The following is a 26,419-nucleotide window of genomic DNA, read 5'->3' on the forward strand; positions in this document are numbered from 1 at the left end:
GTATTATGGATAAAGTAATGAAACAAGGGCACTTCATCCATTCCTAATCCTACAATGATTTCATTCGATTTCAAAAAAAACATTTTCTGAAATAAAGTAATAAAGAAAAAGGAGAAGTACATGAGGTAGTGAAAGAAAATAAAGGAAAAGAAAAGAGAACCATCATTGTCCATGTTCTTTGGACCATCCGGTCTATTTCAAAGTGTCCAAAAAGTTCTTCGATTTTTCTGAGGAGTCAAATACATGCACGGACCCTTCGTGGTTAAAATGGAGCACTGCCCCGGGAACCTGATGGATATTGAATATCCAGATCCCTCAGTCTCTTCTTTACCTCATCAAAGGACTTCCACTTGTGGATCGTGGCCGCAGAAAGGTCCTGAAGAAACATAATCTTTGTTTCTTAATAAACCAGGGCCTGTGGACCCTCTCCTAGTGATCTGGAGACTTCCATTATCTTTTGTTTGTCCCTGTAGGACTGGAATCGCACAGGACCGGGCGGGGGCACTGGTCCGAACGGGGTCTGTGCACTGTCACACGGTGAGCTCTCTCAATCTGTACCCAGCCCACCTTGGCCTCCCAGCCCAGAAATCGCAACAACCATTCTTCAAAAAAACTGGCTGGCTGCTCGCCTTCCTCTCGCTCCAGCAGCCTGACCACCTGGATGTTTTTCCTTCAGGTCATCGACCTGGTCTACGAAGGCCCATGGAGAAAGTGAAGACTGCAGATGCTGGAGATCAGAGTCAAGAGTGTAGTGCTGGAAAAACACAGCAGGTCAGGCAGCATCCAAGGAGCAGGAAAATTGATGTTTCAGGCATAAGCCCTTCATCAGGCCTACTAAGGCCCGTACCTGCTCTTGCAGGGCCTGGATATGTTCCGGTGAGGACTCGACCGTGGTCTCTCATGTTGTGGTCCACTGCTCGACCTCCTCCACTTGATTCTCGAGGTTCTGCAGCTCCTGTTCATGTTTCTGCAGCATGGCTAAAATCAGTTGCAGCCTGGCACAACTCTCTTCAATCGATGCCTCGATCTTCTCCCGGGGTTTCGGGAACTCTGCAGCCAAGCCTTGTTGAGGAGGTGAGTCCACCGGGATTTTGGGGGAGGCTGCAGCTGCAGCCGTGCGCTTGTCTGATGCTGCGGGGGGATGTCCAGCCTGTTGCGATTTATTCTGTCCTTTGCCTCTAATCATCTACCCTTACTGAAAACAGGTACATAGCAATTCTACCGATATTAAACTATCAATTTTCTTCAAAGTAGCTTAGATGGGGAGGGAAAAGCATCACTTTGCCTGAGTTATGGTGCAAAGCTTAACAACGCACACCTGTTGGATTGCCAACATCTTGGATCCCCCACCCAGATATTCTTTAACATCGAAACGTATTTGTTCAACAAAAAGAGAGGAAAAAAAATCTCTTAATACAAACAAAAAAGCCAAGTTTCAAACTTCTCCTCAACATTGCCCTTTTGCTATTTATCAATTCCAGTGAAGTTTCACTTGTACCTCAACTGTTTAAGTTTCTAAACTAACAGATTGCTCCCAGTTTCTTGTGCTCATGCTGTAGAGACATTTTCACAATGATTTTCACAATGCCTTTCGCGAAACTCTTCACGAGAATGCATACATGCCGACCCATCACATGGTGCCAACGCTGAGCCCAGTCTTCCGCGCAACGTGACACCTAGTGCCAGGGATGAGAATTGAATAACAGCACTTTATAAAAATAGGTCGGCAATTCACAAATCCGGTTACAGCCAAATCGCGTTTAACAAACGCGTGTTGTAGGAGAACTACCTGTATACTCTCCTCTTGTATTTGACCTCATAAAATGCATCACCTCATACTTGTTGAATGCAGCTCCATCTCCCATTTCCCTGCCTAACTTTCCAACTGGCCTATAGCCTGCTGTATCCTTTGATAAACATTTAATTAAAATTCAATGAACTAAATCATTCTAAATTTGAAGCTGTTGTCAGTAAGGATGATCATGCAACAATTACATTGCAGTAAAAGTCCTCAGCCCTTTATGCAATCACTGAAAAAACATACATTTCCACCAAATCTCTAAACAGATGCAATAAATTGTTCAAAGTGCATGGTTTACAATGCATCCTTCCTTTCCTGAACAAGTTGCCTTAACAACCAAAGGTAGTTTATTGAGAGTTTTTCTCGTTGAACCTTCAATTTGTCATTGAGGAAAATAATTCATTCTTTTTGAAGCAATCATTGCTTCAGGAACAGGAGCAGGCCTGTCAGAAATCAGAATGTGTGACAAGTTGACCTTGTCCATCTGAATGGAAGTTCGTCAATGGAGCCAGCTTTCAGAGTTTCAATGGGAGCCACTCTGCGATTATGGATAAAAATGTTTGGAAAAAATGACTTATCTCACAAATCCTTTTGAGAAAGCGAGAGAGAGAGAGAGAGAGAGAGAGTCATGTTCATCCCACACCCACCTCTAACCTAACCCATCCTCATTCTCATCATCACCCTCAACACGACCCCAACCTACTCTCATCCTTACCTGCATCCTCACACTTATCCAACACCCAACCCACCCTTACCTAACCCCACTCCCAACTTATCCTCACCTCCAAATCCATTCCCACCTAACCTCATCCTCACCTTCAAATCCATTCCAACCTAACCCCATCATCATCTTTATGCACACACTCAACTCCATACAAAACCAATGCTCACCCTGAACTCCAACCCCAACTTACCTTCATCTTTATCTTCACCATCATTCTCTCACTCATCCCCATCCTTGCCCTCACACCCACCTCCATCTCTCTTCAACCCCATCTATACTCTCTCCGCCTCACCCTCACACCATATCCTCACTTTCACAATCATTTTCAAGCCACCCCTTCACCTCCCCCTCCTTACCCAAACACTTGCCTTCTTCTTCACCCTCACATTCTCCCCACACCCTTATCCTCAGTCCAATACCAATCCACATCCTGATTCCCAGGCCAATACCAAACTGCATCCTCATGCCCACGCCCACTGACACCCCCCATCAACTTACACATTTACACGCCATGATCACCCTGAAAGCAAACACCATTCCCAAGCTCAACTCCACTCACAGCCACTCGTCACAACTCCCACCCATACCCCAGTCGCCACAGAACACCAGCCTATACCTCAAACCTCACAGAGAACCCACTCTCGCACCAAACCCTAATCAATATAAAGACCCTCATCGCAAACCCCACCGTGGGCTCCCTCAGTTATAGATTTTGTAATTATCCCTCAGTTACATTATCATGCAATTATCATTCAGTCACATCCCTCTGTAATTATCGGTCGATTACATCCCTGTGTAATTATCCCTCAGTTACAGTCGCTGTAATTATTCCTCAGTAACAGTCTCTGTAATCACGTGGAACATAAAACACTACTGCACCGCAATGTCATGTCTATGCCAACCATGATACCTTTCTAAACTAATCCCATCTGCCTTCACATGATCTGTCTCATTCTATTCCCTGCTATTCATGTGTCTGTGTAACCTCTTAAATGTTGCTATTGTATCTGCTTCTACCACCTCCCCTGGGCAGTGCATTCCAGGAACCTACAACACTGTGTAAAACAACATTAACTGCATAAAAGAAAATTATCCCTGAGTTAGAGTCTCAGTAATTAACTCTCAGACACATCCTTCTGTAATTATCCAAAAGACCATAAAGAATGGGAACAGGACTAGGCTGTTTAGCCCCTTGAACTGGTTCCGCCATTCAGTAGGATGATGGTTGATCCTACATTCCTCACACCCAGTTTTCTCATCTTTCCTCATAACATCTGATCAAGAATTTATCTGTCTCAGCCTTAAATATACACATGGATTCTGTTCCTGCAACTCTATATGACAAGAACTCACAAAGATTTTTAATGCTGAGAGAAGAAATTCCTCTTCATCTTAGTCTTAAATTGGTGCTCCTATATTCAGAGACTATGCCCTCTCTAGTCCTTGACTCTCCCTTCAGGGGAAACATCCTCTCAGCATCCATCATGTCAAGACCAAGAATCTGAAATATTTCAATGAGATCACCTTTCATTCTTCCAAATCCAGTGAGTAGAGCCCCAACCTGTTTCAGCTTTGCTCATAAGACAATCCCTCCATAGCAGGGATCATTCTAGTGAACCTTGTCTGAACTGCTTTCAATAAAATGGTATTGTTCCTTAAATAAGAGGACAAAAACTGTTCACAGTGCTGCAGATGTGGTCTCAGCAGCACCTTGTATAGTTGCAGTAAGGTTTCCCTACTCTTATACTTGAACCTCCTTGAAGTAAGGGTCACCATGTCATTCACCTTCCTGGTCACCTGCTGCATCTGTGTGCTAGCTTTCCATGTTTCGTGCACAAGTACCCCCCCAAGTCCCTTTGTGGTGCAGCTCTGAGTTGCTCTTCATCTATATAATGCTCTCTTCTTTTGTTCCCCATTCCAAATTTAACAACTTCACATTTTCCCACATTATACTCCATTTGTCCCATTTTTACCCATTAACTGAACTTATCAACATTTCTCTACAAACTGTTTGTATCCCTGTCACAAATTGCTCTTTCCACCTTTTCTTATGTTGTCTCCAAATTCGGTTAGAGTATATTCACTGCCTTCCTCAAAGTTATTAAAATAAAATTGTATAAGTACAACAAACTGACTGGTTCCCCTCTATCCACTCTGGTTAAAAACTTCCTGAAAGAACCTCTCATAATTTAGTCAGACATGCTGACTTTATCATGAAGCCGTGCTGACTCTGCTTGATTAGGTTATGATTTTTCCAAATGTGCTGGCATTACATCCTTGGTAACTGATTCCAACATTTTTCCAACAATAGATGTTCGGCTAATCAGCTTATAGTTACCCACTTATTTTCTCCTTCTCTTTGTGAATAAGGGTATCACACTGGCAGTTATCCAATCATGTGGTACTTCTCCAGAATGCAAGGATATTTGGAAAATTACAACTAATGCATGCACTATCTCAGTAGCTGCCTCTTTTAGGATGCAAGCCACCGGGGATGTATCTGCCTTTAATCCCATTAGTTTGTGTAATACTACTTCTTTGGTGATGATGATGGTATTCAATTTCCCCCTGAAATCCTCAGTATAAATGGGCTGTTTAGAGTATCTTGCACTATAAAGACTGATGAAAGATATCTGTGTAACTCCTCCGTTATTTCCTTGCTCCCCAAAACTATCATCCCCAAATTCATTTTCTAAGGTGACTATGTCCACCTTGACCTGTCTTTTCCTTTTTATATATTTAGCAAAACTCTTGTCAATTTTTATGTCACTCACTAGTTTGTCCTCATATTTTATTTTCTCTATATTTATCTTTTTAGACCTCATTTGCTGAATTCTTAACTTATCCCGGTCTTCAAGGCTTTCGATGACTTTTTCTTCTTATCCTTTTTTGCTTTTAAGAAATTTTTCTAATTCAATATGTGGATGTACCTACTAGAGAAGGAGCAAAACTCGATCTTCTTTTTGGGATCAGTGATCATAATTCTATTAGCTTTAAAAGAGTTATGGAAGAACATAGACCTGATCTGAAAGTTAAAGTTCTAAACTGGAATAAAGCAAATTCTGATGGTATTTAGACAGGAACATTCAAAAGTTGATTTGGGAAAGGCTGTTCACATGTAAAAAGGACGTTTGGCATGCGGGAGGCTTTCAAAAATGTGATAATGAGAATTCAGCGACAATTTGTTCCTGTTGCTGTGAAGGGCAAGGCTGGCAGGTGTAGGGAAGAATGGATGGCGACAGATATTGAGGCTCTGGTCAAAACTAAAAGGAGGCATACGTAAGGTATAACAGTTAGGATCAAGTGAATCCCTGGAGGAGTATATATAGGAATATATATAAAGGGAAATCCGGAGGGCAAAAAGGGCACATTAGATAGGATTCTTCTTAACCCTATTCACCAAAGCTAAGAGATTTGACAAGTACATTAAGGGCAAAAGAGTAATTAGGGAGGGAATAGGGCCATTAAAGATCAACAAGGTTGGAACCACAGGAATAAAAACGTATTTCTGGAAACACTCAGCAGGATTGGCAGCATGTGTGGAGAGAAATCAGAGTTAATGTTTCAGGTCGAGTGACCATTCCTCAGATTGGGTTCGGAGGAAGGGTCACTCAACTCGAAACGTTAACTCTGATTTCTCTCCACACATGCTGCCAAACCTGCTGAGCTTTTCAGCAATCTCTGTTTACGTTTCTAATTACAGCATCCGCAGTTCTTTCAGTTTTTTATCTGGAACCATAGGAGACGGGTGAGAGAGTAATCAAATCAGCATTTACTGTGGAGAAAAAAAATGGAAGCCAGGAAAATTGAGGAATTAAATAGTGTTATCTTGAAAATAGTCCACATTAAAGAAGAAGAGCTGCTGAAGGTCCTAAAAAGCATAAAGGTAGATAAATCCCTGGAATCTGATCAGGTGTATCCAAGAACATCTTGGGAACTTAGGGAAGAGAATGTGGGGTCCCTTGCAGAGATATCATTCACGGCCACAGGTGAAGTTCAGGAATACTGGCGGGTGGCTAATGTTGTGCTATTATTTAAGAAAGGCTGTCAGGAAAAAACAGGAAAATATAGACCAATGAGTCTGATGCCAATGTTGGGTAAGTTGTTGGAGGGGATTCTGACAGGTAGTATTAACATGCATTTGGAAAGGCAAGAACTGATTACAGATGGTCAGCATGGTTTTATTCATGGGAAATCATGTCTCACAAATTAGACTGAGGTTTTTGAAGAAGATAGATTAAGAGTGGTAGACATTGTCCAATGGACTTCGCAAGGCCTTTGACAATATCCACATGGTAGCCTGGAAAATAAAGTTATATCTCATGGCATCCGAGGAGAGACAGCCAATTGGATACAAAATTGATTTGAAGATAGAAGACAGAGGGTAGTGAGGTGGGGGAAGATGTAAATGGGACCAGAGGGACAATCTTTTCATAGAGAGGGTGGTGCGTGTATGGAATGAGCTGCCAGAGGAAGTGGTAGAGGCTGGTATAATTACAACATTTAAAAGATGTTTGGACAGGCACATGAATAGGAAAGGTTTAGAGGGATAGGGAGAACGTGTGGACTGCAGATGCTGGAGATCACAGTTGAAAAGCACAGCAGGTCAGGCAGCATCAAAGGAGCAGGACAGTCCAAGGTTCAGGCATAAGCCCTTTATCATACAGGGGTAGGGGCCAAACACTGACAAATGGGACTAGTTCAATTCAGGATACCAGGTCGGCATGGACGACTTGTACCGAGGGGTCTATTTTTGTGCTGTTTACTCTAAACTTCATAGTCTTCTTAACTTAGCCATGGTTGGATTATCCCTCTATTAGAAATGTTTGTCTTTATTGAGATACTATTGTGGTAGATGTTTTTGCTGGACTGCTTGTTCCCAGCCATTTTTTAGTCAGTCATGGTGTTGCTCTTGCTGGCTTAGCCCCTTGCCCTGGGTGAGCCTAGTCTGCTAGAACATTCTGCAACAATCACATAACTTCTGCTTTTATCACTTAACCCATGAACTGTTTATCTGTAGAAAGTGCAACTCAGCCAAACATTATCAATGGGTGAATGTAGTATCTGGAGTGTGCATTGACTCAAGGTCTGAGAACAATAGCTCGTTATGTAGAGTCTTGGCAACTCTGCCTGGTGTATGCTCATATTGGCCATCTAGTACCTATCCTGTGATTCTGTGTCTTACTGAGTAACTGTCAGCTTGGACTTAAAAATCCGAGGCAATCTGAATTTTTTTGGAGTTTCGCTGGACAATGTTTAGGAAATGTGTACTCCCAATGATATTACGCAATAAAGTTTGTCAATGCTCAAGGTCTGAGTCCGGAGAAATTCTTCAACATAGGTAATATGACTACTGATTACATCACAACATACCTTAAAAGGCTGATCTGCAAACCTGTTCCCTCTTAGTCCCTATTTTCACACTTTGTCGAATCAAGAATCATTTCACCATCTCTTACCCAAGCTTTCAGAACCTCAACAGTATGTTACTCAGACAGTAAGCTCAGACAAAGCCAAGAAGTGTTTTAAATGCTAGCCCCAATCCTGCATTTTTAGGGATTTTAAAATACTGCCTCTCTCAGCAATCCCTGTCAAAAAGAACCTGTCAAACAATGCTGTCCCTAACTAAGTGCTTCATACTGGGAGTAGAGATTTGGGTGGGGTAGGACTTATCAAAGACAAAGAGGAAGAGAGAGGTCTAAGGATTTTGGTGTCAGCCAGTGTCTCAGTATGAGCCATAGGTTGTATCCAAACCTGACTCCACAAGACTTCGACATCCCACTGGAATCCAGGCTGACGCTTGCACAGCAGCACTGAGAGAATGCTGCGTCATCAGAGATGAGATGTTAAATTGAGGCCCTGCCTGCCTTATCAAACTGTCATTACTTTCCAAGAAGAGCAGGGCAGTTTAACATGGATCCCTCACCATCTCAATTTGAGAGGGAACAACATCTCGATTTTACAAACAATATGTCCTGTTAGGGGGGGATGGAGCATATCATCCTTTTTTAAATCATTCACAGGACATAGGCATCACTGGCTAGGCCCACTTTTATTGCGCATGCATAGTTGCCAGAGGGCATTTAAAAGTTAACCACATTGTTGTTAGTGTGGAGATGCATATACATCAGATGTGGTAAACATGGCAGAATTCCTTTCCTAAAGGGCAACAATGAAACGGATGGGTTTTTCCTACATTCGATAATGGTCATCATTAGACTCTTTATACTAGATTAATAGACTTGTATTTGGGATTAATAGTCTAGTGATAATACTAGTAGGCCATCACTTCCCCAAAGATGACCATCAATATTTCAAATTTACTGAGATGAACAACGTTTATCACCTGTTCAATGAGAATCAGAGATGCTCCAAGACTGAAGAGGGGATAGGCCAAGATGTGTGGGGCTTTGGGAGGGTTGGGAAGAGTTGGTGTTCACTGGGAAACATCAGAAGGGGTGTTGTTGGTAATAGGGCACTTCACCATGTGGAATTTCAGGGGTGGGTACACTCCGTGCATCCATACAAACTTACCTTGGCCCCACACCTGCTCTCAATCTGCTCGCCCACAATTCTCAGAGGCCAAAAAGGAACTGATGGAAAAAGAGCATCAAACACACAGTCCTTACCCCTCTTGCTGCAGCTCACTGTGTGGACTGGGGAGCAAATTCACAGGGTATGCTGATGGATGGGGAGGTGGATGATGAAGAGTTGCTGTCTTAAAATCCTCTGCTGTTTCTGATTAATTGAAACCTGTAGGGCATTGCCAGGTGGTTATATTGTTTCTCTCTGCTCCTTAATTTGTGAAGTAATAATCATTGCAAGCAAAGCCTTTCCCTCTCTCTCACTCTCTCTCTCTCTCTCTCTCTCTCTCTAGCAACAATACAGTTTCTCTCTCGCACTTTCAGGAGTTCAGCTACCCTCTGTCAGAGGAAGGTGGTGCCAGTGAGAAAGGCACTCATTATCCTTAGCCTGATGGGCCTCAACTTTACTTTATCCACACCTTGTCGGCTCAAGACCATGTCAAATTCAGATACCAAGCCTTCAGGACACTCCACACCACTCCTGTACCCCAATACTGCTCTTCTCAAAAGTTCTGTGAGAACATTCTTGAGAGAAATTATTCCCAACATCCCTCCTCGATTAGCGGAGTGAGACACTCACCAGAGTCCAGCAATGTAATTGTAAGCACTGGACATTGCTGCCCACACACGGTGATGATCACTGGATACCACTGATCAAACAGGGTGAGGATCACTGTAAACACTGGATACCACTGATCAAACAGGGTGAGGACCACTGTCAACACTGGAATCCACTGTCCACACAGTGAGGATCACTGTAAACACTGGATACCACTGCCCACACAGGGTGAGGACCACTGTAAACACTGGAATCCACTGCCCACACAGGATGAGAATCGCTGTAAATACTGGATTCCAGTGTCCACACAGGGTAAAAATCACTGTAATTACTGGAATCCACTGTCCACACAGGGTGAGGATCACTGTAAACACTGGAATCCACTGTCCACACAGAGTGAAGATCACTGTAAACACTGGAATCCACTGTCCACACAGGGTGAGGATCACTGTACAGCATCAGTTAAATCCATGCATCTCTTGCCACTGGACCTTCCCTCTTGCACTCATTTGCTCCTCCCAAAACACCCTCTTCAGGATTTGTGGCTTTGAACTGCCCATGTTTCTCTCTAACGGTGTTTGATGATAGACTTGGGTTGCTTGCTGCATAGAGACTGAGCATGTACTGGGTTTCTAGATCAAGATGTGTAAGGGCACCCACAATGCCTTTAGAGAAGGAATTCCAGGAGTTTGACCCAGCAACACTGAAGAAATGGCAATATATTTCTAAGTCAGCATGGTGAGGGGTTTGGAGGAAATTGATTTTCCCATGCTGCCCTTGTAGTAGAGGTTTGTAGGATTAGAATTGTTGTTGGAGGAGTCTTAGTGAGTTACTGCCATATGTTGTGGAAGTAGTGTATGCAGCTTGTCTAGTATTGTGCTCTGAATGTGATGTGATGTGATTTCCTCCAATTAAATAATGGAAAAGTCAAAGCCATTAACTTTGTGCCCTCTACAAATGGTGCTTCCAATCTACTGACACCATCCTCTCTCTCTATGGCAACTGTCTGAGGTTGATGCAGACCATGTACAATCTTAGCGTTGCTCTGCAAGTATTTAAGATGACCAGGAAGCCCTATGATGCCAGTGAACGGTATATGTCATCAGTAATGTCTGCTGACCTTCAGACACCCTTGGATATGGGTTGAGCCTACAGGGTCGAGGAATGCTCTCTCCTACCTATTTACCAACCAAGTATAAATCATTCACAAAGACCATCATCCATCAGTGTCACGGTGGCCGTGGCAGCAGACTCCTCACTCGGTAAAACCTCCTGGTCATCATCACATTCAAAGTGATCAGCAGCATGAGACAAATCCCGAGCGTATAAAACTAAAGAACAGCAGATGCAATAGATCTGAATCTTAAACAGAGATCGTTGGCACAACTCATCAAGTCTGGCAGCATCTGCGGGGAGAATGCAGTGTTAATGTTTCGAGTCCGGTGACTCTTCATCAGAAGCCCTGATGAAGAATCACTGGACTCGAAATGCTAACTCTGCTTTCTCCTCTCAGATGCTACCAGACTTGTAGAGTTTCACCAGTAATTTCAGTTTCTGTCCTTAGGTTGCCTATTTTGAGTTTGTGTGGAGATGGGCCAAAGAGCAGGAGCAGAAGGAAACTGCTGTTTCAACAGAATGGCATCAAGACTCACCAAGGCAGCCTGGACAGACAGCACTGCGAAGGGCATAGGAGCATCACGAGAAAGGAAGTGCTGTGCCATGGGAGAATGAATGCTCTGCGCACTGCTCGGATAGGTAATGCTTTAATCCCCTACGAGTACAAGCTAGCATTGTTAACTTCCTGCTGCAGGGGATTAGCACACACACAATTAGGTGCGTCACTTGCAAACTATTTCTGCACTTCATTGCAGCTAGCTATGTTGTACTAAGGAGCTAGAATTCTCAACGGCATCAGCTCTGACCCTTCTTTACAACCAGGAGAGCACACACATCACATCACTTCTCACAAAGCCTTGCTGGTAACAAAGGACACTGCTGTGAAATGTGCTTACAGGAGGAATACCACACTGGAATACCAGATGCACAGATCCAGTAGAGCTTCACTGGTCCTATCCACGCGAACATCTTTCATTCTGTAACTCTTAACTTTACCCAGAACACAGTGTGCCTACACTTAAAATGTACAGAGAGTCACACCTCTGGGAATTGATATCTCTATCTGTATCTATCAATGCTGGCATGAGCTTACGTACCCATGTTATCAACAAGGCAGGGGGAGGGAATAACTGACATAAGGTGGTTTGTCCATTTTTGTGGAGTAGGCCACTGTGCTGGCAGGAAAGCAAGGGCAACATGTCTGTTCTGAAGGGGAGACTGGATATCTACTGCCATCAAGTGGGAAAGCCTCCAATCCACTTCTCCCACATCAACAACAAAGTCTTTGCTCAAACCTTCAGTTAAGATGACATCACGACACCATCAAATAGTTATGTTTATCGTTGCAGCCTCCAAACACAGAACCAAGCAACGGGTGGAAGAGTAACAGCCCCAGCCCCATCTCCGACAAGTTCACCAAACACACCACTGAGGAAGGACAGAGGAGGCCTTTCTACACTCCCCCCACCGTCTCCCAGCTATTGCAGAGATGTGAGCCATCACTTGAGTCATGGGGATTCTATTCATTGCCTCAACAATAGGCGGTCCTTGGCCTCACTCAAGGTGGTCTAACCCCTCAAAGGGTAAGGGAGGTATCATTGCACATTAAAATGGAGGAGAAATTGACCAATTGCCTCCCAGGAATTGTCCTCTCAGGGCACTCAAGAGGTGCCTCCATTGTTTCAGGCTGAGGGGACGGCACTCACACGTGTGCAAGAGATTCCCCAAAAGGTCAGGGCCATCAATGCTCAAGGTCGCCACAGGATGCTCTGCTACATTCCTGCTGAAGGGCTTATGCTCAAAATGTCGATTCACGTGCTCCTTGGATGCTGCTTGACTGGCTGTGCTTTTCTCGTATCACACTTCCGACTCTGATTTCCAGCACCTGCAGTCCTCACTTTGCCATTGACTGTCGTGATCTACTGACTGATCCAGAGAAATTAAATCAAGCTCATGGGGAAGGGGAGGATGGGTAAAGGAGAAAGATATACAGTAACTGTTGTGGTAAGAAGTAATCTAAATAACTCTTCAGGACTGCCTCTAATGTTAGTTAGAGTTTTTGTCAGGGAATGAGTGTGAAGCATTTAAGGAGATTAGGACTCTACGGCAACCCTGTGTTGATGTGATGGAGCTGCACATCACTAAGTATAACCAACACAGTGTAAGTGAATTTCGAACAGATCAGACAGATCACAGTGAAGTGAGACTCTCTGAAAGAAACACGGAGAATACATGGATAGAAAATCACAAAGTACAGTCACCTTGGACTCAAAACGTTAAGACTGTTTCCCTTTTGATAGATGCTGCCAGATCTACTGAGTTTCCTCAGCATTCATTGCGTTGGTTTGTTGAAAGCGACAGAATCATAGATTCATAGTCATACAGCATAGAAACAGGCCCTTCAGCCCACCATGTATATGCTGACCAACAAACACCAAACAATACTAATCCCAATTACTTGTACCTGATCCATAGCCTATTATGCCGCAGTGTTTTAAGTGCTCCTCCAGATGTTTCTTATATGTTGTCAGAATCCCTGCCTCCATCACCCTCTCAGGCAGCACATTTCATATTTCTACCAACCTCTGAAAAAGATTTTTCTCTGATCTCTTCTTAAATCATTTGCTCTTCACCTTAAACTTATACACTCTCGTGTTAGACATGTCTGTCATGAGGAAGAAATTCTCATGATCTACCTTGTTCATAACTCTCATAATTTGGTGTACCTTAAAATTGGAGTTACCATATAGAGGTTTATAAAATTGTGAGGGGCACTGATAAGGTGGTTTTCCAAGGGTAGGGGAGTCCAAAACTAGAGTGTACAGGTTCAAAGTGAGAAAGACGAAAGTTTTAAAAGGGACCTGAGGGACAGCTTTTTCAGACAGAGGATGTTGCATGTATGGAAGGAACTGCCAGACAAAGTGATAGAGATGGTACAATTATAACATTTAAACGATATTTGGACAGATACATGAATAGAAAAGGTTTAGAGAAATATGGGCTGAATGTGGGCAAATGAAATTCAATTTAGATCCATGTGAGGTGCTGCATTTTGAAAAGACAAATCAGGGCAGGACGTATACACTTAATGGTAAGGTCCTGGGGATTGTTGCTGAACAAAGAGACCTTGGAGTGCAGGTTCATAGTTCCTTGGAAATGGAGTCGCAGATAGATAGGATAGTGAAGAAGGCGTTTGGTATGCTTTCCTGTATTGGTCAGAATACTGAGTACAGGAGTTGGGAGGTCATGTTGCAGCTGTACGTAGTTAGGCCACGTTTGGAATATTGCATGCAATTCTGGTCTCCCTGCTATGGGAAGGATGTTGTGAAACTTGAAAAGGTCCAGAAAATATTTGCAAGGATGTTGGCAGGGTTGGAGGGTTTGAGCTATAGGGAGAGGCTGAATAGGCTGGGGCTGTATTCCCTGGAGTGTCGGAGGCTGAGGGGTGACCTTATAGAGGTTTACAAAATCTTGAGGGGCATGTATATGGTGAGTAGTCAAGGTTGTTTTCCTAGGGTGGGGGAGTCCAGAACTAGAGGGCATAGGTTTAGGGTGAGAGGGGAAGATATAAAAGGGACCTAAGGGGCAACGTTTTATGCAGAGGGTGGTATGTGTTTGGAATGAGCTGCCAGAGGAAGTGATGGAGGCTGGTACAATTGCAACATTTAAAAGGCATTTGGATGGTACATGAATAGGAAGAGTTTAGAGGGATATGGGCCAAGTACTGGCAAATGTGACTAGATTAGGATCGGATATCTAGTCGGCATGGACGAGTTGGTCCGAAGGGTCTGTTTCCATACTGTATGGTGTTATGAATCTACAACTATATTAGAAGTTAACTTGTATAACTCTAAGATCAGAGCCCAGTGTATCCATATAGACCAGTATTTAGTGATAATTTATAATAAAGGGTGCAACCTTGAATTCTAAGCCAGAAGACTGTTCATGACTTTCCCTTTTCTTTGACCAGACACTCTCAAACCTAAACTCAGAGTGTACCATCAAACTACGTGGTAAAAGACTGCCAGGTTACAAAATTGGTCCAAAATATTATTCATTGTGAAACCCACGCACTGCCACTTGTACCCACATCCAGGTAAACATTACAAACAGCACAGGTAGAACTTGCAACTTTAGCTGTCACTTTTGACTTTAACACTGGAGATAAAGTCTTTTTTTGGTGTTCTCATCATCATTAAAACAGACTGACTGTGAATGCTTACAGTCATGGGACCACAAACGTGTTTCTGATTTTGGCACCTTTTAAACAAACAAGCATCAATGTTACGATACGGAATAGCAACATTGTCAGTCTGGGGTGAGTGTGAAGGAACTGGTCAGAATCATTCCCACAAATAGTTGAAAGTTTAACAATAGGCTAACTGACATTTTTGCTTTCCAGATAACACCTGATCCCAGTGCAGCTGGATAAAGCAAATATTACTGTACTTGAACTGGATGTAGTTCACAGAAGGTTCACTTGGCTGAGTTTTGGAATGAGGGGATTGTCTTACGAAAGGTTAAGCAGGTTTGGCTGAAACTCATTGCAGTTTAGAATACAGTAGTCCTCCCCGATACCTACGGGGGATACATTTCAGGACCTGCTGCAGAAGCCCAAAACCGCAAATAGGAGTGAACCCATTCATTTAAATGGGAAATTTACCTTCCCAGCAGTCCCCGGTCCCTGATTCTGGAATGTTCCTTGTAAAATGTTCAGGCTGCAATAAACCACAGGTAACTGAAACTGCAGAAATTGGACCCATGGATACAGAGCTCGCCCTGTAATGTGTGGTAATATTATGGAAACGTATAAGATCCTGAGGGGATTTGAATATGCGACGCTAATGTGATACCACTATTTAAGAAAGGTGGTAAGGAAAAGCCAGGGAACTATAGACCGGTGAGCCTGACGTCGGTGGTGGGCACGTTGTTGGAGGGAATCCTGAGGGACAGGATTCATACTTATTTGGAGAGGCAAAGACTGATGAGGGATAGTCAACATAGCTTTGTGCATGGGAAATCATGTCTCATGAACTTGATTGAGTTTTTTGAAGAAGTAACAAAGGATTGATGAGGGCAAATATTGGATGTGATCTATGTGGACTTCTGTAAGGCATTTCAACAAGAATCTCCATGGGAGACTGGTTACCAAGGTTAGATCTCATGGAATACAGGGATAACTAGCCATATGGATACAGAACTAGCTCGAAGATAGAAGACAGAGGGTGGTGGTGGAGAGTTGCTTTTCAGATTGGAAGCCTGTGACCAGTGGTGTGCCACATGGATTGGTGCTGGGCCCACTACTTTTCATCATTTATATAAATGATTTCAATGTGAACATAGGAGGTATTACATCGAACATAGAACAGCACAGCACAGAATAGACTCTTCAGCCCACAATATTGTGCCGACCATTGATCCACATGTAAGGTAAACCTAATGTATGAACCCTCAAATTTCTGTGACCATATGCACGTCCAGAAGTCTCTTAAATGTCCCCAATGACCTTGCTTCCACAACTGCTGCTGGCAACGCATTCTATGCTCTCCCAACTCTCTGCGTAAAGAACCCACCTCTGACATCCCCTCTATACTTTCCACCAAACAGCTTAAAACTATGACCTCTCATGTTAACAATTTCTGCCCTGGGAAAAAGTCTCTGGCTATCAACTCTATCTATGCCTCTCATTATCTTGTACACCTCAATTAGGTCCCCTCTCTTCCTTCTTTTTTCCAATGAAAAAAGTCCGAGCTCAGTCAACCTCTCTTTGTAAGATAAGCCCTCCATTCTAGGCAGCGTCTTGGTAAACCTCCTCTGATCCCTCTCCAAAGCATCCACATCTTTCCTATAATAGGGCGACCAGAACTGGACACAGTATTCCAAGTGCGGTCTAACCAAAGTTTTATAGAGCTGCAAGACGGCGCTTAAACTCAATCCCCCTGTTAATGAAAGCCAAACGTAATCCCCCTGTTAGTTAGTAAGTTTGTAGATGACATCAAAATTGGAGGTGTAGTGGACAGCGAAGGAGGTTACCTCACATTACAATGGGATCTTGATCAGATGGACCAATGGGCTGAGGAGTGGCAGATGGAGTTTAATTTAGATAAATGTGAGGAGCTGATTTTGGAAAAGCAAATCAGGGCAGGACTTATACACTTATTGGGCAGTGTTGCTGAACAAAGAGTCGTTGGAGTGCAGGTTCACAGTTCCTTGAAAGTGGAGTCGCAGGTAGATAGGATAGTGAAGAAGACATTTTGCATGCTTTCTTTTACTGGTCAGAGTATTGAGTATAGGAGTTGGGAAGTCATGTCCCCAATGTACAGGACATTGGTTAGGCCACTTTTGGAATATTGCTTGAAATTCTGGTCTCCTTCCTATCCGAAGGATGTTGTGAAACTTGAAAGGGTCCAGAAAAGATTTACAAGGATGTTGCCAATGTTGGAGGATTTGAACTATAGGGAGAGGCTGAACAGGTTGGGGCTGTTTTCCCTGGAGCGTCGAAGGCTGAGGGGTGACCTTATAGAGGTTTATAAAATCATGATGGGCATGAATAGGACAAATAGACAAAGTCTTTTCCCTGGGGTGGGAGAGTCCAGAACTAGAGGGAATAGTTTTAGGGTGACAGGGGAAATACATAAAAGGGACCTTAGGGGCAACGTTTTCATACAGAGGATGGTGCGTATGTGGAATGAGCTGCCAGAGGATGTGGTGGAGGCTGGTACAATTAGAACTAGATTAGGTTGGGATATCTGATCGGCATGAATGAGTTGGACCAAATGGTCTGTACATCTCTATGACTCTAGGATGTTTCCCCTCCTGGTGAGTCTAGAACTAGGGGGACACAATTTCACAATGTTGGATTTTATATATAGGTCAGAGATAAGAGGAACTTCTTCTCTCAGGAGATCGTTACTACAGGGCAAGCTCCGTATCCATGGGTCTGGTTTCCATGGTTTCAGTCACCTGTGGTTTACCGCAGCCTGAATATATTATAGGGAATATTCCAGAACCAGGGACCGGGGGCTGTCGGGAAGGTCAATTTCCCATTTAAATGAATGGATTCACTCCTATCCGCGGTTTTGGGCTTCCACATCACATCTTGGAACCTATCCCGTGCTGGTATTTTGCGGATGGGGGTTGGGGAGTTTGGGGGAGATGGTGGAAGCTTCTGTATTTGGAATGGTCTTCCCCAGACAGCTGTGGAGGCTGGGACATTGACAGTTTTCGATGCTGAGTTAGACAGTACTTTGAACGATGGAAGAGTAAAGGCTTATGGGAAACAAAGATCCAAATGGAATTGAGGCCTCCTCCTGCTCCAGTTTGGAACTAAGAACATTAAGGTGGCTGTGATCTAGGTAGCCTATTTTATTGCTTTAATATAGCCCTTTGCTTTTGACTTCAGACAATAAAGACAAGCATACTGTCTGTTATCTTCACCATCTTAACTACCCATCTAGCCAGGCCTCAGGGATCAGTGAACACGTACTCCAATGAGCCTTTGTCTATGCCAGTCATAGAGTCACAGAGATGTACAGCATGGAAACAGACCCTTCAGTCCAACTCATCCACGTCAACCAGATATCCCAACCCAATCTAATCCCATTTGCCAGCCATTGGCTCATATCCCTCCAAACCCTTCCTATTCATATACCCATACAGAGGCCTTTTAAATGCTGTAATTATCCTCGCCTCCACTACTTCCTCTGGCAGATCATTCCACACACGTAGCACCCTCTGCATGAAAAGGTTGCCCCTTCGGGTCCCTTTTATATCTTTCCCTCTCACCCTAAACCTATGCCCCTCTAGTTCAGGACCTGCCAGTTACTGTGTATTCCCCTGCTTTGTTTGTCCTCTCCAAATAGGTGAGACTAGATGGGATTGAGGTTCACAGGGAGGAGGTGCTAGCAATTCTGGAAAGTGTAAAAATGGATAAGATTACTAAGGATTACTAAGAAGGAAATACGCAGAGAAAAAATGAGGTACGAAGGTTAACTGGCCAAAAATATAAAGGAGGATAGTAAAAGCTTTTTTAGGTATGTGAAAGGGAAAAAAATGGTTAAGACTAAAATTGGGCTCTTCACGACAGAAACAGGGGAATATATTATGGGGAACAAAGAAATGGTAGAAGAGTTGAATTGGTACTTCAGATCTGTGTTCACTGGGGAAGACACAGGCAATCACCCTGAGGTAACAGTGGCTGAAGGACCTGAACTGAAGGGAATTTATATTTGTCAGGAATTGGTGTTGGAGAGACTGTTAGGTCTGAAGGTTGATAAGTCTCTGGGGCCTGATGGTCTACATCCCAGGGTACTGAAGGAGGTGGCTCGAGAAATCATGGATGCGTTGGTGTTTATTTTCCAGAGTTCGATAGATTCAGGATCAGTTCCTGTGGATTGGAGGGTGGCTAATGTTGTACCACTTTTTAAGTAAGGAGTGAGAGAGAAAGCAGGAAATTATAGGCCAATTAGTCTGACCTCAGTGGTGAAAAGATGCTGGAGTCAATTATAAAGGATGAAATTACGACACATCTGGATAGCAGTAACAGGATAGGTCAGAGTCAATATGGATTTATGAAGGGGAAATCATGCTTGACTAATCTTCTGGAATTTTTTGAGGATGTAACTCTGAAGATGGACAAGTGAGATCCAGTGGATGTAGTGTACCTGGACTTTCAGAAAGCCTTTGATAAATCCCATATTGGAGGTTAGTGAGCAAAATTAGGACGCATGGTATTGGGGACAAAGTACTGACTTGGATTGAAAATTGGTTGGCTGACAGGAAACAAAGAGTAGTGATAAATGGCTCCCTTTCGGAATGGCAGGCAGTGACCAGTAGGGTATCGCAGGGATCAGTGCTGGGACCACAGCTTTTTACAATACAAATTAATGATATAGAAGATAGCATTAATAGTAACATTAGCAAATTTGCTGATGATACAAAGCTGGGTGGCAGGGTGAACTGTGAGGAGGATGTTAGGAGATTATAGGGTGACCTGGACAGGTTAGGTGAGTGGTCAGATGCATGGCAGATGCAGTTTAATGTGGATAAATGTATGATTATCCACTTTGGTGGCAAGAACAGGGAGGCAGATTACTACTTAAATGGAGTCAAATTAGGTAAAGGGGCAGTACAAAGAGATCTGAGTGTTCTTGTACACCAGTCAATGAAGGCAAGCAGGCAGGCACAGCAGGTAGTGAAGAAAGCTAATAGCATGCTGGCCTTCATAACAAGAGGGATTGAGTATAGAAGCAAAGAGGTTCTTCTGCAGCTGTACAGGGCCCTGGTGAGACCGCACCTGGAATATTGTGTGCAGTTCTGGTCTCCAAATTTGAGGAAAGACATTCTGGCTATTGAGAGAATGCAGCGTAGGTTCACAAGGTCAATTCCTAGAATGGCGGGACTACCTTACACTGAAAGACTGGAGCAACTGGACTTGTATACCCTTGAATTTAGAAGACTGAGAGGGGATCGGATTGAGACCCTCTGGAGGCAGGAAACATGTTTCCGCTGATGGGTGAGTCCCGAACCAGAGGACACAGCTTAAAAATAAGGGGTAGGCCATTTAGGACAGAGACGGGGAGAAACTTCTTCACCCAGAGGGTGGTGGGTATGTGGACTGCTCTGCCCCAGAGGGCAGTGGAGGCCCAGTCTCTGGATAAGTTTAAGAAAGAGTTGGATAGAGCGCTCAAGGATAGTGGAATCAAGGGTTATGGAGATAAGGCAGGAACAGGATACTGATTGAGGATGATCAGCCATGATCATAATGAATGGTGGTGCAGGCTCGAAGGGCAGAATGGCCTACTCCTGCACCTAAAGTCTATTGTCTATTGTCTAAGTGCCTGGAGCAGATCGGATTTATCCTAGGATTCTCTGGGAAGCCAGGGAGGAGATTACCAAGACTTTGGCTTTGATCGTTATGTCGTCATTGTCTCCAGGAATAGTACCAGAAGACTGGAGAATAGCAAATGTTGTTCCCTTGTTTAAAAAGGAGAGTAGAGACAACCCTGGCAATTACAGACCAGTGAGTCTTACTTCAGCTGTGGGTAAAGTGTTGGAAAGAGTTATAAGAGATTGGATTTATAATTATCCAGAGAGAAATAAGATGATTAAGGTTAGTCAACATGGTTTTGTGAAGGTAAGTCGTGCCTCACAAGCCTCATCAAGTTCTTTGAGAAGGTGACCAACCGGTGAATGAGAGTAAAGCAGTTGATGTGGTGTATATGGATTTCAGTGAGGCATTTGATAAGGTTCCCCTTAGGTTATTGCGCAAAATATGGAGGCATGAGATTGAGGGTGATTTAGCTGTTTGGATCGGAAATTGGCTGATGATTGATGAGAAATATTCATCCTGGAGTTACCAGTGGGGTACTGCAAGGATCTGTTTTAGGTCTACTGTTGTTTGTCATTTTTATGAATGACCTAGATGCGGGTGTAGAAGGATGTGTTAGTAAGTTTGCGGATGACACTAAGGTCGGTAGAGTTGTGGGTAGTGATGAAGGATGTTGTAGGTTACAGAGAGACATAAATAAGCTGCAGAGCTTGGCTGAGAGGTGTCAAATGGAGTTTAATGTGGAAAAGAGTGAGGTTATTCACTTTGGAAGGAGTAACAGGAATGCAGAGTACTGGGCTAATGGTAAGATTTTTGGTAGTGTAGATGAACAGAGGGATCTTGGTGTCCAGGTACATAGATCCTTGAAAGTTGCCACCCAGGTAAATAGGGTTGTTAAGAAGGCCTACGGTGTGTTAGCTTTTATTGGTAGAGGGATTGAGTTTCAGAACCATGAGGCCATGCTGCAGATGTACAAAATTCTGGTGCTGCCACACTTGGAGTATTGCATACAGTTTTGGTCATCGCATTATAGGAAGGATATGGAAGCTTTGGAAGGGGTTCAGAGAAGATTTACTAGGATGTTGCCTGGTATGGAGGGAAGGTCTTATAAGGAAAGGCTGAGGGCTTTGAGGCTGTTTTCGTTAGAAAGAAGAAGGTTGAGAGGCAACTTAATTGAGACATATGAGATAATCAGAGGGTTAGCTAGGGTGGACAATTAGAGCCTTAGATGGTGATGTCTAGCACGAGGGGACATAGCTTTAAATTGAGGGGTGATAGATATAGTACAGATGTCAGAGGTAGTTTCTTTACCCAGAGAGTAGTAGGGGCATGGAACGCACTGCCTGCAACAGTAGTAGACTCGGCAACTTTAAGGGCATTTAAATGGTCATTGGATAGGCATGTGGGTGAGAACGGAATAGTATCGGTTAGATGGGCTTCAGAACAGTTCCACAGGTTGGTGAAATATCGAGGGCCGAAGGGCCTGTACTGTGCTGTAATGTTTTATATCCTATGTTCTAAATGCATTACCTCATATTTCCTCTGATTGCATTTCATTTGCCAGTTTTCTGCCCATCTTGCACATCCAATGATATCACCCTCTGGTCAACTGCTCCCTTCCTCATAAACAACAACAAAATCAATTTTTGCTTCATCTGCAGTTTTCTTAGTCATGCCCATGGCTCGAAGGTAAAGTCACTGATTTTTATCACAAATAGCAAGGGATCCAGTTCTGTGTCCTACTGGGATCCTTTGCTTCCTCCTGCCTGTGAGCTGATTTCAGATCACTCCCATTTTCTACCTTGGATCACAAAATGTGATTTTCTAACCAGTTTGCAATGTGGAGCCATATCAAAAGCCTTGCCAAATCTATTGAGACTACACCAAACACACATCCACACTTCTTATTGTTTCTTCAGGGAATTCAATACATCAATTTTTTTAACCACAACCTTTCCCTTAAAGATTCCATACTGTCTGTCTTTGTTTAATCCATTACCTTGTTAAATGACCATTTATACCACCCCACAGAATTTGTTCCAATAATTCCACCCTGCCCCACCCCCACCAAGGGACATTGACCTGAATTATTCTTAAAATGATATGATGTGATTTTTAGCCACCAGAGAGAGTAGGGAGGGCCTGAGTTTAGCAAGTCTTCTGCACTTCTGACAGTGCAGTATTCTGTCAGTACTGCAACGGAGTGTCACCCCAAATAGAATGAATGTGTAACCTCCTGGCTCAGAGTCCAGTGTTACATTCACACCCTACTCAGTTAAGCACTGACTTAAAGAAACTTTTGTCATTTGCTTCCTTGTCAGCCAGTCACCAAACGGGATGGAGGTACACTGAGGGAGGAATAAAGAATCAGGAATAAAGAAGTCTCCCTCACAGTTCGGTGCTCCTGAAGCTTCAAGCCTGTTTGATGGGAAAACAGGAAAACTCTTCGCTTCCACGTCCCAACATGGCCGTTTACACTCAAGGCTGTTGTCACCTTCACCTGTGTTTCTGAAGTAGGTATTTCGGTAATCTGGTTGGGGTACCAATCACTGAATCACTTCCAGAAACCACACACTGGCAATAGTAGGCACGAACTGGAACCTTGCAGAATCTCTCTCACTGCCTGCACTTGGCTCTGCACTGTTAACATAAATTCACTTACCCTGCAGATGGCTTTGCTGTTTAACTTGGATGGTAAAACTCGACAGCACTGCACCCATTTTCTGCACTTGCTTCCTGATGATCTCCCTCTCTCTCTCACACACATACTCTTTGTCTTGTTTTCTCCCTCCCTCTCGTTGAAGGCTATTTCTGATTTGTCCCCAGGTCTGTGAGTCTCCCAGTTGCCGAGCAGACACTCTATCTCCAGATACTGTTGGCGTAACTAAAACTAAATCAAATCCAGGATTATTACTCACTGTCCTTCTCCTTCGCATCATCAACACACTCGGGAAAGTCTCACACACACTTCATCAAAGCATTCAGCCCCACAGCTATCTGTACACAGAAGCCTGCTCTGAATCTCTCTCAGCACAACCTCCGCACACTTGTCTATGTACGACTCTCGCCTGCCTCACTTCCCCTCACTTCTGGATTAGTGGTGCTGGAAGAGCACAGCAGTTCAGGCAGCATCCAAGTAGCTTCGAAATCGACGTTTCGGGCAAAAGCCTTTCATCAGGAATAAAGCTCACTTCCCCTCACACCAACTCGCGCCCACATAGTCCGCCCTCTCTCTCTAATTCTTTTATTTTTCCTCTTTTCTCTGAGGATAACCTCCGGCTATAAGGAACTTGATATGAGACTTCGAAGTTCAATGACTTGGATCTTGCGTCCTTGCTTCATGTCAGTGTCTTTATCCATCTCTCTCTCCCCCACCCCCCATCTCAGTCACTGTCTGAGTTTGTTCCATTCCCATGCCACTGAACCCAATCTCATTCGCACCCAGCCACCAGGCAGAGTGACCAACTACAACGAAGGGCTCTGCGTTGCTGTGGCAACAACTTTGTAGCCTGGAGATACGGATACCGAAATCCCCAATTTTCTTCCCGCCACGTGGCTAACCGTGAGTTTTGTCCTGCTGCTATTGTTGAGCGTTGGGACGATTTAGATGCCCAATCTGTTTGTCCATGTTACGAACGCCCCTTTCCAGGACATCAAACCCGGAGTGGGATTGCAACCCAGAGTTTCTGGCTCCGAGGCCAGACACTATCCACTTCATACCAAGCCTCCTCAAGAATAGCTATACGAACATTAGTGTCATGTCACTCGCCATTCCCCTATTGCACCCAATTATAAACTCGCCAGCCTCTTCCAAATGTTTAGATCAGTGTGGTGCTGGAAAAGCACAGCAGGTCAGGCAGCATCGAGGAGCAGAAAAATCGAGTTTCGGGCAAAAGCCCTTCATCAGGAATGGAGGCAGGGAGCCTCTGGGGTGGAGAGATAAATTAAGGGGGGGGGGGGGGGGGGGTGGTGGTGCTGGGGAGAAAGTAGAAGGAGTACAACAAAGGGAACTGCTGCCTCCCAGCGTCAGGGACCTGGGGGTTCGATTCCAGCCTCTGGGTGTCTGTGGAGTTTGCACATTCTTCTCTCTGTGTGGGCTTCCTCTGGCTGCTCTGGTTTCCTCCCACAGTGTCCAGGTTTGTGCAGGCTAGGTGGCTTAGCCATGGGAAATGCAGGGTTAAAGGGACAGAGTTGGATCTGGGTAGTTTACTCTTCCGAGGGGTCAGTGCTGACTTGATGATGCAAATGGCCTGCTTCCACACTTTAGGGATTCTATGATTCTAATAATTTATAATATGTAGTGTTTCTAATGCAATGAAATACCCAAGGCACTTTACAGGAGCATTATAAGATGACAAAAGGCAATATTCGATTGCATAACCACAAGCTTGGTCAAACAGATGGGTTTCAAGGAGTGTCTTAAATGAGTAAAGTGATGTAGACAGGTGGAAAGCTTTATAGAGGGAATAGGAGACAGTGAGGTCTGCAGATGCTGGAGATCATAGTTGAGTGTGTGTTGCTGGAAAAGCATAGCAGATCGAGGAAATATACAGAGCTTGGGCCACAGGTAGCTGAGAGGGAGCTACTGTGAGTTATTACAACAGAAATTTGGATCATCTCATATAATCGTAGAATCCCTACAGCACAGAAAGAGGCCATTTGGCACATAAAGTCTGCACTGACCCTCCAAAGAGCAATCCATCCAGACCCAACTACCCACTCTATCCCCATAACCCCACATTTATCGTGGCGAGTGACCCAGCCACATCCCCAGCCACTGCAGGTCATAGGTCAGAGCATGGTCATAGAGGTGTACAGCATGGAAACAGACCTTTCAGTCTAACTTGTCCATGCCAACCAGATATCCTAACCTAATCTAGTCCCATTTGCCAGCACTTGGCCCATATCCCTGTAAACCCTTCCTATTCATATATCCATCCAGATGCCTTTTAAATGCTGTAATTGTATCAGCCTCCACCGTGTCCTCTGGCAGCTTATTCCACACACGCACCACCCTCTGTGTAAATGCCACCTAACCTGCACAACTTTAGACCGTGGGAAAAAAACTGGAGTATCTGGAGGAAATCCTTGCAGACACAGGGAGAATGTGCAAACTCTACACAGTCACCCGATGTTGGAGTCGAACCCGGGTTTTTGGAGCAGCAGTGCTAACCACTGAACAATTGTGGCATTCAGACTTACAGAGAGTAAAATGCAGGAGACTAGCCTGCAGCGCACTAGTATTGTGGAATGTGCAGAGATGGAGACATAAGGGGTAAAGTGGAATGAGGGTTTGGAGGTGGAAATGGCTTGTCTTGGTTATGAGGTATAAATGAATTAAGAAGTTCAGCTTGAGATCAAATGTGACAACAAAGATGCAAATAGATTGACTTAATTTCAGACTGTTATAGAGTCATAGGGATGTACAGCATGGAAGCAGACCCTTTGGTCCAACTTGTCCATGCCGACCAGATATCCCAACCTAATCTAGTCCCATTTGCCAGCACTTGGCCCATATCTCTCTGAACCCTCCCTATTCATATACCTATCTAGATGCCCTTTAACTGCTGCAATAGTACCAGCTTCCACCACTTCCTCTGGCGACTCATTCCATACACGCACCACCCTTTGCATGAAGAAGTTGCCCCTTAGGTATCTTTTATATCTTTCCATCTCACCCTAATTATGCCCTCTAATTCTGGACTCCTGCACCTCAGTGAAAAGACTTCATCTATTTACCCTATCCATGTCCCTCATGATTTCATAAAACTCTACAAGGTCACCCCTCAGCCTCCAACGCTCCAGG

The 26,419-nt window shown here is 44.0% G+C and overlaps 1 protein-coding gene across 3 annotated transcripts in view; it reads right to left on the reverse strand.

Moving 5' to 3' along the window:
* The window catches only part of LOC140492194 (A-type potassium channel modulatory protein KCNIP1-like), a 503,740-nt gene that overhangs the window by 289,831 nt on the left and 187,490 nt on the right, over positions 1-26,419 (reverse strand). Inside the window, exon 1 of one of the 3 annotated variants that reach the window (XM_072591067.1) lies at positions 23,276-23,525. The exons of 1 other annotated variant lie outside the window; for it this stretch is intronic. In XM_072591067.1, the coding sequence (XP_072447168.1) occupies positions 23,276-23,333 (58 nt within the window). In that variant the 5' untranslated portion in view covers positions 23,334-23,525. Of the gene's footprint in view, positions 1-23,275; positions 23,526-26,419 lie in introns of those variants that run through there. One more of the 3 variants, XM_072591065.1, reaches the window with a different exon arrangement.

This window comes from Chiloscyllium punctatum, chromosome 20 (assembly GCF_047496795.1).
Source record: "Chiloscyllium punctatum isolate Juve2018m chromosome 20, sChiPun1.3, whole genome shotgun sequence".
NCBI lineage: Eukaryota > Metazoa > Chordata > Chondrichthyes > Orectolobiformes > Hemiscylliidae > Chiloscyllium > Chiloscyllium punctatum.